General features: G+C 44.1%; 1 protein-coding gene across 16 annotated transcripts in view; it reads left to right on the forward strand.

Moving 5' to 3' along the window:
* fbrsl1 (fibrosin-like 1) overlaps nucleotides 1–13717 on the forward strand; it is a 279449-nt gene that overhangs the window by 240161 nt on the left and 25571 nt on the right. For all 16 annotated transcript variants that reach the window (XM_020093934.2, XM_069524201.1, XM_069524198.1 and 13 more), the window contains one exon: nucleotides 4349–4397. In XM_020093934.2, coding sequence (XP_019949493.1) covers nucleotides 4349–4397 — 49 coding nt within the window. The remainder of the gene's footprint in view (nucleotides 1–4348; nucleotides 4398–13717) is intronic.

The following is a 13717-nucleotide window of genomic DNA, read 5'->3' on the forward strand; positions in this document are numbered from 1 at the left end:
GGAAGCATGCACAATACCATACTGTGTTTGTGTCCTTTTCTACTGCAGGATAACATACTTCTGCAGTGTTGTCAAGTTCATTTTTATCTGTCTTAATGGATTGTTTTTTGTTTTTTTTATATATACTTTTTTAGCTGTGAGTGATTTATTTAGTGTATTTTCTCTTTTGTTTTCCTTGAAGCCGATGTGTGCAAAGCTGTCTCACATTTGCTTAGTTTGTGGTATGTTGTTAAAATGTGTCGCTTTGTGTCTGTCAAGAATGTAGAATGTGCCAAATGATGCACAAGTAAATGTTAAGTATAGCCTATAGTAAACACTATAAACAGGATTCCCTTGTTTTCATTCTACAGCTGTTGTGATACTGCTGCCAGCCTGTCCATAAATTATATTTCCATCAGGGATGGGAAGGGCTTTATTGGATTAAATTTGGTTTTGGTTAGTTTACCTAACCTATGTCTGCATGATTTCCTGCTGTTTGTAGATTGTTTGCTCAGCTCCAAGTAATGCAGGACGTTCAATAGGAGGTAATCAAAGGTAGATGGGCAGCGCTCGGATCGTTTGATATAAAGCAGGGGGATTGGTGGGTGGGGGATTGTGGGGAGAGAAATTGGTCTCTCAGCAGTCTTAACTTAATGAGGTTAACTGAATCTGGGTAATTGCTGACTTTCCTGTCTCGTTGAAATCACAGCCTTAACTGATCAATGCCTTTCATAAATTTATGCCCGAAGGTCATCTAGTTTATTATGCTGCCCTCCCTCACTGCCTGCATCGCCTCGCTCCGTCGGCCCATTGTGCAAAAATTAAGCGTGGAAGCTTTTTAACACTAAAAAAATGCAATTAAGCTTGTCTCAGATTTTCTAAATTAATTAGCTTGGTGTGTTGTTAAGTAAAAGCGATGTGGACATGGAAAATTTGTTAAGATTTTTTTTCCCCCCCGTGCTTCTCTGCTGTGACAGCAAATGCTTTTCGCCTCGCGCTAAATGTCTCACTTATTGCTCGCAAGGGTTCCTGCCTCCCTGCTCTCCCTTTGCAGCTCTGCTATTATCTGGAGATTTATGCAGCCAATAAGTCATCAGTGTTCAGGGAAGTTGGGGACTTTTTAAAACAAACACCAGTGTAATTTGTAATTTGGCATTCCCTAAATCTAGGAATTATGGTTCTGCATGTGGCTCTTTTGGGAGTTAGCACTCAGATGGTGGGTTTACTGGCCCGGCTCCCTCCCTGGCCGCCTTCTTTTTCTTTCTCCCCCTCGTTCCTTTTACGACTGCCGAGGAAACGGGAGGATTTCACAGCTGCTGAGAGCCGGGTCCCGGCTGGGCCCTATGACCTCCTTCTTGCTTTTTTCCCCCCTCCCTCAGTCTCACTCCCTTTTTTCTCCCTCTCTCCAGCAGTCTCTTTCCTCAGGGAGCTCTTGTGTGGCTCAGAGGAAGCTGAATCATAAAGCATGGCTAATGAATAGAATAGGGAAGGAAAGCTGAGGCCTGTTGACGGCCCTCCAGAGATGAGGCCAGGCTCCTGAAGCCCCAGGCTCAAATAGCAGACGGCCTCCACAAAGGTCAGGCTTCCTGCGGCCTGCTCCAAGGGCTGTTGGCTCCCAGGCAATGTGGCTTGAATTTCCCCCATTATTTTTTTAAATGGTTAAATTTCCCTGTTTCCTTTGGAAATCCTGGCCTTTGCTCCCCTTTTTTTTTATTGTCTGTTTCTTTCTCTTTATACATATTTCCCCTCTTTCTCATCTTTCCCTGTCTGTTTTTAGTGGCACCCAGGGTTGCCTCAACAAAGAGAGTGTGAAGAATTTGTTATACATGACCTCTGCACACCACAACCGCAGGCAGCTCAGACTGCCAGCAGCACAGCCCCGTGAAAAAATGTCAACTTGACCAGCAAAACCCAGAAAGTTCTACAAAAACAACAGCAAGCCAAATCAGGGCTCTGCTTTGACATGCCTTTTTAAGAAGTGCTTTTGTAAGCCAGCCTTGTAATTGTGGATTATGTGACTGACTCATGCAGACTTGGCAGGTGCAAAACACGGCATTAAAACCTAAATATTGGTTGTTGATGTTCCTTGGAATACATACGGAATATAAAACAGCCCACTGCACACTCAAAATGGCCAAGAAAGGAATAAAGAGATCTAGGTCAACACATGGTAAACTCAGCATTTTCTCTTCTCTTTCTCAGGAACATGTTATGTCTGCACTGCTCTCTGGATAACCACTCTGGTCATAACAATTGTTTTAACTGTTAGTGAGTTATGGCATGACCTAACCTGTCTTTTTTGCTTTTGTGACCCCGTGCCACACTGAGCGAGTCCCTGAGCCAGCTCCCGTGTCCATTTGACAAGCTTCATTTCATTCTGAGCCCATATTTTTCTTCCAGGGCCTCCAGGGCCAGGATTCAAGGCTGAGGTTGTACTGCCGCTACGCTGAGGCTTGGTACTGGAGCGTTTAATGTCGTCCAAAGCTAACAAAGAGCCTGTGTTGTAGCCTGGCGCCCTGGTTCTGGGAGACTGAGTGAGGGCAATGCACAACACTCTGTTTCCTCTATAGTCTTTCACCTCATCTACTGTAAGAGGAAACAGGAAGCATCTCAATTCAGCAGTGTTTGCCCTTCTCTGAATGTTCCTCTTGCCGAGATAAAAAGTAAAGAGGTGTTATTGACCCTGTCTCACATTTGCATCAACTACCTACGCACTTGTTCTCTAGTCTTTCTATATATAAATCTAATAACTAACATGGCCACATATGCTCAAGCAGAAGCCAAGGTCACTGCTGAAAACTAGTTCATAATGTTATTTACATCATTCATATATATATATTTAATTGATTATCCATATTTAAGCAAATTACTTCATTCTTCACCATCATTGACTTTCCATTAATTTTAATCTGTAGTCGAGTTTTATTTAGTAAAATATATAATTGTTGCTTTTAGTTGGTTCACCTGGCTCCATCTGCCTTGTAGGTTTCCTACCTGTGTTTTACATGGATGCTGAGAACAAAGCAAATTGTTGAGTTGTCGCTTTCCCTGTTTGGCTGTTGTGATTAGAGCTGAAGCGAGACATCAAGCGCAGACAGACAAACACTGTGGAGTACTGTAACACAGTGGCAGTGAAGTAGAAATTGGGAGGTCTTGGAAAGAAGAGGGCGTCCTCAAAACACTTGTGAAGAACTAACAGGGGTGCCAAGGACAGCCATCTGTGTTTACAAAATCGTTTGCTTTCTCTTTCTGTCTCTGTCTCTCACTCACTCTGATTCACTGTTCATTCTTTACATATGCTCCCTTTGTGCTGCATAAAATACAAGCGCCGCAGTTAAGGACACTCAGGCCCTTTGGGTGGAACATATGTTCAGCTCTTGCAGCTTTTTTACATGTCTGTGCAGCCCAAATGAGAGGAGTTCAAAATGAGGCTTTAAGACAAAGAAACAAAGGCCCTGCATGGGCTGTGGGGGATTTTTATTGTTAATATTATATCCCAAGCACACAGACCTTTAGCTACTGTGTTTTGCACAATGCTAGGTTTTGTGTGGATTTTACAGTTTTTTGGTCGAATAGTGTTTATACATGTCCTGTGTGGCCAGTGAACGTGTATTTTTGTAAAAATGTATGGTTTGTTTTGATTTAGGTGGTGCCTGCCAGAATCTACATCCCATCTAAAGGAGGGAGGCGAATACTATGCAGTGTTTAGTCTAGACTCTCCACTATCATAGTCAGATGTCTTTCTCCCCCAAGTATTTGACTCAACCTCTGTTTGTAGTCTACCAGATTTCCTCTGCTCACCGTCAGTCACATCAGCCAAATCTTTGTTTTTCAGCCAAGAAATGCTTGTGTTGTTGACGGATCATCTGTTTACGTCCATTAGAGGCTGATAACCTTTTTTTTTTTTAAATCAATTTGCTAAAAAAGAATATTTCTTTTCGAATATAACAATATTTTATTCATGCAAGATATCCATATATGATTTCTGAGTGGCAGCACGTATGCAGGAGCCTTTGTGCTATAAAGCCGCAGAGCCACCTCACTGACTTCCTCTGACTTTGACAGCGTTTCTTATGAGGGTTTTCAGGTGGCACAACAGTGCCACCTAATGTTACTTCAGTAGTAAAAAGTCAGACAGGGACCTCAGGTACAACGGGAGCTCCTCCTGTTGGCTCATTGGAAGCTGTTGATGGAATCTATAATGTGTGTATGGGAGCTGGACTTGTAGCTTGTAGTCCCATTATGTGTCAGGTGCTTTGGTCGGTTTAAATAAATAGTCTTACATTGTATTTGTCGTTTTTTAATAGGATTATCTAAATTTCACCTCATCAGAAATTTCCACTAAAGACCTGTCTTCTCGTTTTTCCAGGTGTCTGATGTAGGATCAGAGAAGCTCTTTTCCCCTACCACACCCAAAGGTAAGCAGCCACCCTGTTTTCTCTTCTCCCCCTTTACCCTATCTCCTTCTGCCTCATTTATACAAATGACAACAATTGGGTTTTCTGCGAATGAGTCCAAATGTGCCCCGCTCTAATCCTGCAGCTCCCATTCAGATTTAAATGTCAGCAGACATAAACAAGGTCTGGTGACTACATATGCATACATTTTTGCCCGGCTGCCCGAGTGGTGTTTCTTGGACGACCCTGCCAAAGGCTTAGCCCTCCTACATATTGGTTCATTAGAGGGGATTTAGAGCCTCCCTGCCACATGCTCCCACAAATAGGAACTTCCCCTCAGGCAATACAAGCTCTCTGACAGCAGGCCTGGAACATAATGGATGCCAAAGGAAAGAGAGAGAAAGAGCTTTGTCAGCCCCCCAGATAACACATACTCTGTGTGTCTGTATTCACATATACACAAATGTGGATTATAGGGTTTTTGCTATATGACTTTACATGATTTTTGTGCATTTGTGTGTCCAGGACTTGGTATATTTCGCATTACACAGATACCATGCAGGTGCAGAAATTCAGCTGCACCTGTATTTTCGCTAAATGTAGTGTGCTTCCTTGGTTAGAGCAGGGGGAAAGGTGTCAAGCTGTTTATGCAGGGAGAGAGGGGAGGGGAGGGAGGAGAGGTGCTATCAGCCTACTAGTGACAGACAGCAGCATGCAGACCACGTCCCCCCAGGGCAGGAACCAAGAAGGAGGGCTATTAACACAAGCAGAGGGAGAAGGAGGTGGAAGTGCAGAACAATGTAAAATATGGCAGTATGAGGAGGGGTCTGCGTCTCTGCAGGACAGATTGGATATATAAATAAGACATTGGTGGTAATTATGGACCACCGCTCTTTTAGAATTCAAGGCTACATCCATACTACTACATCTGTTTGAATTTTTTTTTGAAAATTAAGTACTACAGATACACCGGGGTCCACACTATTGATATGTGGGGAAACAATGCTGATTGGGTCTTTTCCGTCACAACGTAGCTTTTGCTGATTTGTCAGGCTCCTATCACATGACCCCTTCCCAGGAGAAACACCCAGAATGAACCTTTCGACCATAGAACACAACGTGGATAATCAATTACAAGCCATGCTGACCCTGTTGTCTTTCCTAAGAGTTGTCGAGCTGTTAAATTCTGCATTTTACAATGATACAACTGTTTACATGCGCAGGAGACGAGTTATGTAGCCCATGCATGCCTTCCTGCTTACACTAACATGCACATGCTCAGTGTATGTGAGTGGTCATATGAGATGCGTTTTCAGGCATGTTAGTGTAGAGCGAGATTAGAACTGATACGGAGCCAAAACACTTGTGTAGACAGAGATTGTTTGAAAAGTCTAACAAAGAAAAATGTACTAGTAGGGATGAAGCTTATGAGAGCGCTGTAGCATCAGTGTAAATCTACTTCCTTCCCCCTGTAAGAGGTTTTGTTAACCTCCAATTTATTCACCCACCTCTCGATCAGAACCTCCGCTGTGAAAGCTACTGTAGAATCCCTCTTAACATATGAAGGCGTTGCCTGAGTGCAGTAGCTGTGACTGCTGAGTGGAAAAGCATGGCTGACAACGAGGAGAAAAACCAGGCCTGCTGGCTGTGTGATGTAGATGGCCTGTGACCAGCGTCGGCCTCATGAAACCAGCGTTCACAATGACAATGACTTCCAGACTTGCATGGTTTAGAAAACAACTAGACCGCGTCTGACTCCATTTATTCTCCACCAGGCTGCTGGACTACCGCTGTTGTCAGCTGTCAGAGTGTTGACTTATTTTCCCCAGCATGCCCGTACAGAACATGGCTGCATATAAACATTCACCGCCGCGGAGAGCTGATAATACAGGCACATACACAGCCGCTGTCTCTAACACACATTCACTCAAACACTCCTTGCATGTCAGCTGGTGAACGAAGGCCTCTGTGGATCTTGCTAATGTGCACACAGGGCTGAGGATTAGGGCCTTGGAATTACATCCAGACAATCCAATCAGTCTCTTGTGATTATCACACAGATCAAGCAGATCCTGTTTGGGTAATGTAGAAGAAGGGTACCAGATTAGAATAAGGGGTTAGAAAGGGCAAAGCAGCAAATAAATCAGCAGTTGGATGAAGTGATTTGGGGACATGAAGGAAGAAGTTATCACGCTACAGTTGCAGAGATCCCACCATCCAGCTCTCATCTCCCATTCCAATGTTGTTGTTTTGAGCTGTAATGGATTCAGGACAGTGTTTGTTTTTGGCCTAGACTGTTTTTTCTGTGTGTACATAATGTGTGTGTGTAATTCAGAGCAGCCCACAGGCTGTTTTCCTCTGGTTTAGAATGCAGCGTATGTGTCCCATTACCGGTCTCGCTCGCGGTCCTTTGGGATCAATGAAAAGCCCGCTTTCCTCTGATCACCAGGCCTGTGGAGCTGTTGGCTGGGAGACATCTAGACAGATGCACACACATATGCAAACAAACACACACACACACATTATGGCACACATAAATATACAATGCTGTGATTATGTTTGGCTTGCACATTTGTCCAGATCATCAGTGTTGTTTGATTTTCTTTTACCTCTTTACCCCTTTCTTTTCAACGTGGCGCTCTGAACCTTATTTTGGTGAGCAGTTACGGGTACAAACAGTTGGGGTTACATCTAAATTGCACACAGGCCCGCAGTCTGTCATGTTAATGAAACGGTTCAGGGTTAATAGAGGAGAAGAAAGACCAACATTGTAATCAGTGAAGGCAGAGTGCTGTAATTATACACATACAACATGGTTTTGGGCAAAACCCAGACACCCTTGCCGTCTTTCTCTCATGTTTACTTTTCATCATCTCTGCATTGGTCTGTTGACAACCTGTAATAGATGCAAGCTAACAGCACTGATAATAGCACAAGCTAATAGTATCTGTAATAACATGGCGCACACTGTGCAATCGTCTTTGGATGTTGTTTCCCAAAATCTTGCACAAGTTCTGCTGAATGTCTGCCTGTGTTGGTGGTTATAAGGTAGGAAGTTGCAGCAAAGGGCGAGCATTATCTAACAGTTATTGGTTTTTGTTTATTTCCTGTCTTAAGCCTCCTGCAATTATTGATTTCCTGGAGGATGGCATGTTTAAGTAAAAGCGGCTGTGAAGACTTGCGCTCGACTCAGGGCTACTCTTATTGAATTGCAGGTCAGAGTTTGCTGTTGTCACTTGCTTGAAGGCGAATGAGGAGCTAAATGTAGCTGCTGAGCAAGTACAGGGCACCTCCACAGGGCCCAGATAAACACTTAGTTCGTAGGCCTTCTTATGACATTTCACAACACTGCGCCTATGGATGTGGTGGGGAGCTATCACTGAGCTGCCAGCAGTTAGAAATATTTCAGAGGAGCACTTTGGAATCTGCAGTGGCTATGTTGAATGTTGTATATGTGGGTTTTAGAGCAATAGGTAAATGCTTTATATACAACAAGGCCCCCTGGTGCTCTGCTCTGCGGTTCTGTGCTATATGCTACCTGCCGTGGGATGAGAGTAAACCCATGCGGTTTGCCTACCAGCAAACCTGGGGCATCTTAGGATAGCAGGAGAAAGATTGGTAGAAAACCCATTTCTGAAGTGGATTTGTGCCCTTGTAATCCTGATTAATTTTGACCCGTTGTGCTCATTTTAAACAGAGCATTACAGTAAGCGTGAACACAGCAAGCTCCAGGGCGAAACCAGGAGCTTAGCGGCTTTGGGAGGCTTAGCTGCAGATGGCATTTTAAGCCGGACTTAATAAATTGTTTCCATTAAACTTACCGGCCCACACATACTGGATTAGACCAGTGGAACAAAGGAAGGAGAGAGCGTGCAGACGAAGAGGAGAAAAACACACGCGCGCACACAACTGCCATTGTGCACGTCTAACTCTGCTAACATCTCTCTGAGGCCACATGAAAGGTGAAGACAGGGTTACTGTGGTGTTCAGGGAGATAGAGGCTTTTGGACATGAATGCAAAATCCACTCACTTTAGATCCCTCGCTCGTCAGGGATGTTGGACCAATTTGCTTAATTGACATAGAAGTAAACAAACAAAAAAGATGCATAAACCATTTAGCTTGGCAGTGGATTTAGGGCTTATCCTCTAACTGTTTATATATAAACACATTACCAATGCTGTAGCTTAAGGATTTAGGATCTGGCCATATCCTTGTGTTTTTTTTCTACTATTGGGTCTCTTTTACTTATATATCCATCTCTGCTATTGTGGGAAATCAATTCCTTATGGTTGAACCACGCCTCTCCCCTCTTCCATCCAGCTTCCACCGGCTCATGGCTCGCTTCCTAAGCTCTCATTATGTGCTACACAGTCCAGGGTCCCCGTGTCGAATCACTAATCAACCACCCTGTCGGCAGGCCCGCTCTCTCAATAGGTGCTGAATGGCCTTTGTTCCGCCACTGCTGTTTGCTATGTGTCAATAAAAGAGCTATGGCCTCCTCCACCTCCTCCTCTTCCTTTACCTGGGGCAGCCATAGCCACATGCCTTCTCCTGCAGTGCAGGCTTACAGGAAAATGAAACACACACAGTCTCACCTGCTGGATTCTGAATGCCAAAGAAGGGAGCACGGATGGTGATTGGAGAGGGAGCGGCAAGGTCAGGGGCAGGGGGGATTGAGGGCAGCTCAGGCATAGTGAAGTAGATGAGAAAGCATGTTTGTATTCGGCCAAGCAGCTCACTTCTGGCCAGGTCAGTGTAATGTATCACTAACCTCGGCGGCCCGCCTGACTGTTTGCAGCCTCTCAACCATTAAATAATGAATGGAGGTTGACCCTCTGACCAACTAATCAGCTTTTCACCGGTGTTGAATCAGGATAGAGTGGAGGTTGATGGAGAGTGCTGCTGGCTGGCTGGCCGGCTATAGTATGACTGGAGGGCAGACATGTTGCTGGGAAAACAAAGGAGCTGCTGAGGCTTCACACAGCCAGATTAGTGAGCGCTGGAATCAGCCATCACTGCTGTGGAATCTAAGCCTGGAGAATCTCACCTCCAGCTCCCACAGTGATTTATTTGACAAAGTCCAGGCAGGTTGCAGGAAATGCTTTCTTGATCAAGAAGACCAGTGTTAGTGTATTGACACAACACTTATGGTCAAAGCTCTGCTCTTTTGAGGTTCTCATATTCGACAGGTACACTGTGCACAAAAGGGAGGTGGAGGTTAGTTTTGGATGCATAAAAGATATCATCCTGCTCACACCAGCTAACTTGTTACTGAGCATGAACCCTTGCTCATTAGTTTTCCCAATTTGATTTAAATATTAAAAAGTTACAAACTCTTTGCAGAAAACGGGCAGCAGATGGTTTAGTTAACACTCTTGGTTCAGGGGGAGGAAAATTTGTGAGTGGATTGGAGGAAACCAAAGAAAATGGCTTGTTTCTTTATTAATCTTTGGGTTATAACTGTTCACAGACTTGGGGCAGCTGGGTGATTTGTTTTTGGAGAAAGGGGCTGATATTAATGCTCCCTTTATTGATAGTGCTAATGCTGTTTGTGCAGCCATCCCTGTCGAAGAGATGAAAATAAATAGGGGGAGCTCAGCGGAGATAAGACATGTGTTTAATTATTAATTGAGCCATCACTGACAGAGATTGCCTTTTTCTGATTTAAAGCAGGAAGGCCTGCTTCAGGGACAGAAAAAGCAATTACAGAATTCCCAGCCTGCACCACTGCTGCCCATCGTTTCACGATACCCTGCGAGAGAGGACTGAAAGGAGACAAAACACTTCTACGCACTAACACACACACACACACACACACACACACACACACACACACACACACACACACACACACACACACACACATCCTGTTACACTGCACTGTTCCATAAATTATTTTAATTCTTCTTCAATATTTATAGCGTTTTAAATTACGATTACAGCGTCATGTACTATTTATGTAGAGTGGCAGACAGTCAAAGAGACCAAGCCACATTACCCACAACCCCTCTATGGCCTGGCACCTTAAAAAGCTGACAAGAGGGAATTGTTTGGTTTTGTATGTTTCTGGAAGTGATTTCAAACTGCACCCGCTCTTACAAGCCGCTTTTTTTTAAAGACAGGGCTGATTTTCTATGGACAGCAATTAGCTATCTTGTAAAGTCATTGCTGATATGTCAGGTTATCCCCGTGTGCACTCTGTGGCCCCTTTAGAGCACTACTATGTCCATTAGAAAAGTGTCTGTTCTTTGCAGAGGGCCCAGTGTGCATGAAATATTAACTGTTAGGAGTATTGAGTTACTCCTGGTTGAGCTTTCCTCTTGAAATAGAAACTGTGTTAGATAGTCAATGTGTTTCCCCTTCTTGTCTGTGTTTGCCATTACACGTCAGAACGCTTGACACCTGTCAGTCACTCTTATCAGTGGCTGCCATCTGTGTCAGCAAGCCCATGGGTGGTGATCATCTATTGTGACAGAAAATGTGAGTCATACTGAAGGCTGTGTGATTAGGCTCCATTGTGCAGCTCAGTGTTCATTGACTGAATATGGATTTAGCTTTAGCTTTCGGAGAGGGAGCAATTACAAAAATCACTACAGGCTATGAGGGAGGTTTAGGTGAAGTCTTCCGGGGTTTGACCAGCATTTTGTCTGTTGAACTTTCACTATTAATCTTCAGTTTAAAATTGCAGAATTGTGTAATTCCTGGGTTGTTTCTGGTCAGATGTGCTCACATCAACACAGAAATCTCCAAAAACGTCAAGGTGAGGGGGGGTTGCAGCGGACAGAGGCAGGACATAATGTAGTAATTCCGCTGTGGACATCAAGTTTTTGTGTACAGCACATTGACACCAGCGTCATTACTGAGTTCAGTGTACTATGTCTGTACATGTACAGAGTAAAGTGCAGGTCAGTTTCTGTACGAACCCATCCAAGCTCTAGAGAAAACTCAAAAAAGTCGCACCCAAACCAAACCCAAGTCCATTGTTTTCCGCGATTACAGGCATGTGCAGTGTAATATATCAAGTAGATAGCTCAGCCAACTCGACTGAACACAACCCAAACCTGATTATCATTTGAAAATGTTTGTCCTGTTTGTCCTACTGTGGTCTAGTTGATTCCAAACCAACATTTGAGGCGTGTGTAGGAAACTCATTCTCTGCCAGTTAGTGAGGAAATTAGAAGCTTCCTGATGAAGGGAAGACTTTTTGGGAGATGAGCTGCACCCCCTGAAGTGAGAACTTGACTCCAGCATCAGTGGTGAAAAATGGATGTAGGCTTCTTATTTTTTATTTTATTTATTTTTCTTATGGAGGGGATAAAGAAAAGAATTTAGAGAGGATAACTCTAGAGAGCGGCAGCAGCTCTCATCACATCTTCTGTCTAATCTTAATCCTCCTCCTCCAACGAAGGCACAGCCAGCTGCAGCGTGGAAAGCATTTTCATTGTTTACTTGTGAGAATACATGACCAGCGTCTTATCTGCTGTCTGCTGTCAGGCCTGAAATGTAAAGCGTGTTGCCTGTGATCACTTGCAGGTTTTCTTGTGTTTAATCCTTTATTCCCAGCTCCAGTCATCCTGCCAGCAAGAGTGGGGTTTTTTCCCCGTCCTGCATTTGTTTGAAGATCCCAGTTTCCCTCTATGTGCATTTTAAGCTCATCTGTGTTGAGCGGTGCAGAGCCAATGTTGTTTGCAGATGAGGCTGTAACGCTCATTGACAAAGCCAGATGGTAGCCGATTGTGGCCAAACACGACACTTGGATAAAGTACAATCTCTGGCGAGGGGACAGTCGTCAGCCTAGATGGATATTACAAACACGCTTGTAATGGGTTGGACATTTTGGGAAGCAGTTCACACGGGCTTAGATGGGAAAACCATCGCCAGGAACAAAGCAGATGTAAAATGCCTGAGATTCCTTGATGGACAAGGAAATCCACCCATTAGAAGAATGTGCCAGAGAGGATTGTGGAGAGATGAACACAGGAGATCCCAAGATCCCAAATCAAACAGAAAAATCAACCAAATAAAGTATTTTCCAAGTATTTCTAGATGTGTGGCCTTCTACTGTTTGTTCAGTATTTCTGAGGCCTATATCTTTCCATCGGTAGCATATTAGCATCCATGTTTCTATCAGTGGCTTATCAGAGACACTCTGTCTAGGAGCATTACCGCAGGCTTGGACTAGTAGAGTATGTTTGACAGAGGGCTGGGTTTTGGAGAGGTTTGCAATAGAGCCTTGCTATTAGCCCTGAACTCAACACATGGTGAAAGCAGTAACCCGACACGCACTGCTGAGAAACGGCTTGTGTTTTGTCCTGAATTTCACTGGGTGTGAGCGCCATTAATCGTCCCAGTGTTTGTTAATGGACAGGCAGTAAATTGCTGAGACACAGGGGCCTGCATTTTGGCCATTTTAGGGTGTGTTTTTTTTTTTTAAGCGCACACACAGTTTTGTCTCTTCCAATATTCAAGCGGTCATCTGTTTAGCTGTTGTTTTTGGCTACTGGTGAATTCCCTGCTCTGGGCCCTGCATGGTGGGGCCCCTAATGGCCTCTGACTGACTGTAATACCCCATTCAGCAGAGCATGGGCTCCAACCTCCCTGGTTGTTAATTTAGTGCTGCTGTGTGGAGGGGTGAGCAGCAGGACTGGGATTTCACTGCTGTTTGCTTTGGGAAGGAGCAAGGGAGGCTGCTCCAAAGCCACATGACCCACGCAGGAGTGTGTACAGAGCTCCAGCAGCGGTAACATCCAGGATCTGACTGATACGTTGTCTTGCTGATGTTTTCAAATATTTTTTCTACCTCTTTATAGTAGTTCTAATGGTTACATTCACTATTTATTGCAGCCCTCCTAGTCTCTTTTTTAAAAAACATTAACCTACATTGGGGTATTTTGATTGTAATACTTCTACTGAATGTATTTATGATACTCGCAATAGGATCGGTTTTATTGTTTTAGTGCTTGTGAAATCTTGGACTTTATTGGCACACAAATGTAACATATAAACATATTTGGGTCAAGTCATCTTCATGCTCAGTACAAATGTACCAGTGCGGATATACCATCAAAAGACCACATCTGTTGTAGCTGAACAGTAACAAATTGCATCAAAATCATGGCTCCCTGTGTATTTTGGAAAAGATCAATATATAGTCACCGCTATCACTAATGATACAGGTATTGACTCATCAGCTGTTAAGTGCGGGGCAAGTGCTGAAGTGCCCAGGGCTTCTTATCAGCTGCTGCACACCGTAACAGTGTGCCGGCCAGGCAGGCATAGCACTGACCTAATCCTGGTAGCAGGTGCTGCTGGGGCCTAGGCAGAGTGGACATGTTTTTC

The sequence above is a fragment of the Paralichthys olivaceus genome, chromosome 4 (assembly GCF_024713975.1).
Source record: "Paralichthys olivaceus isolate ysfri-2021 chromosome 4, ASM2471397v2, whole genome shotgun sequence".
NCBI lineage: Eukaryota > Metazoa > Chordata > Actinopteri > Pleuronectiformes > Paralichthyidae > Paralichthys > Paralichthys olivaceus.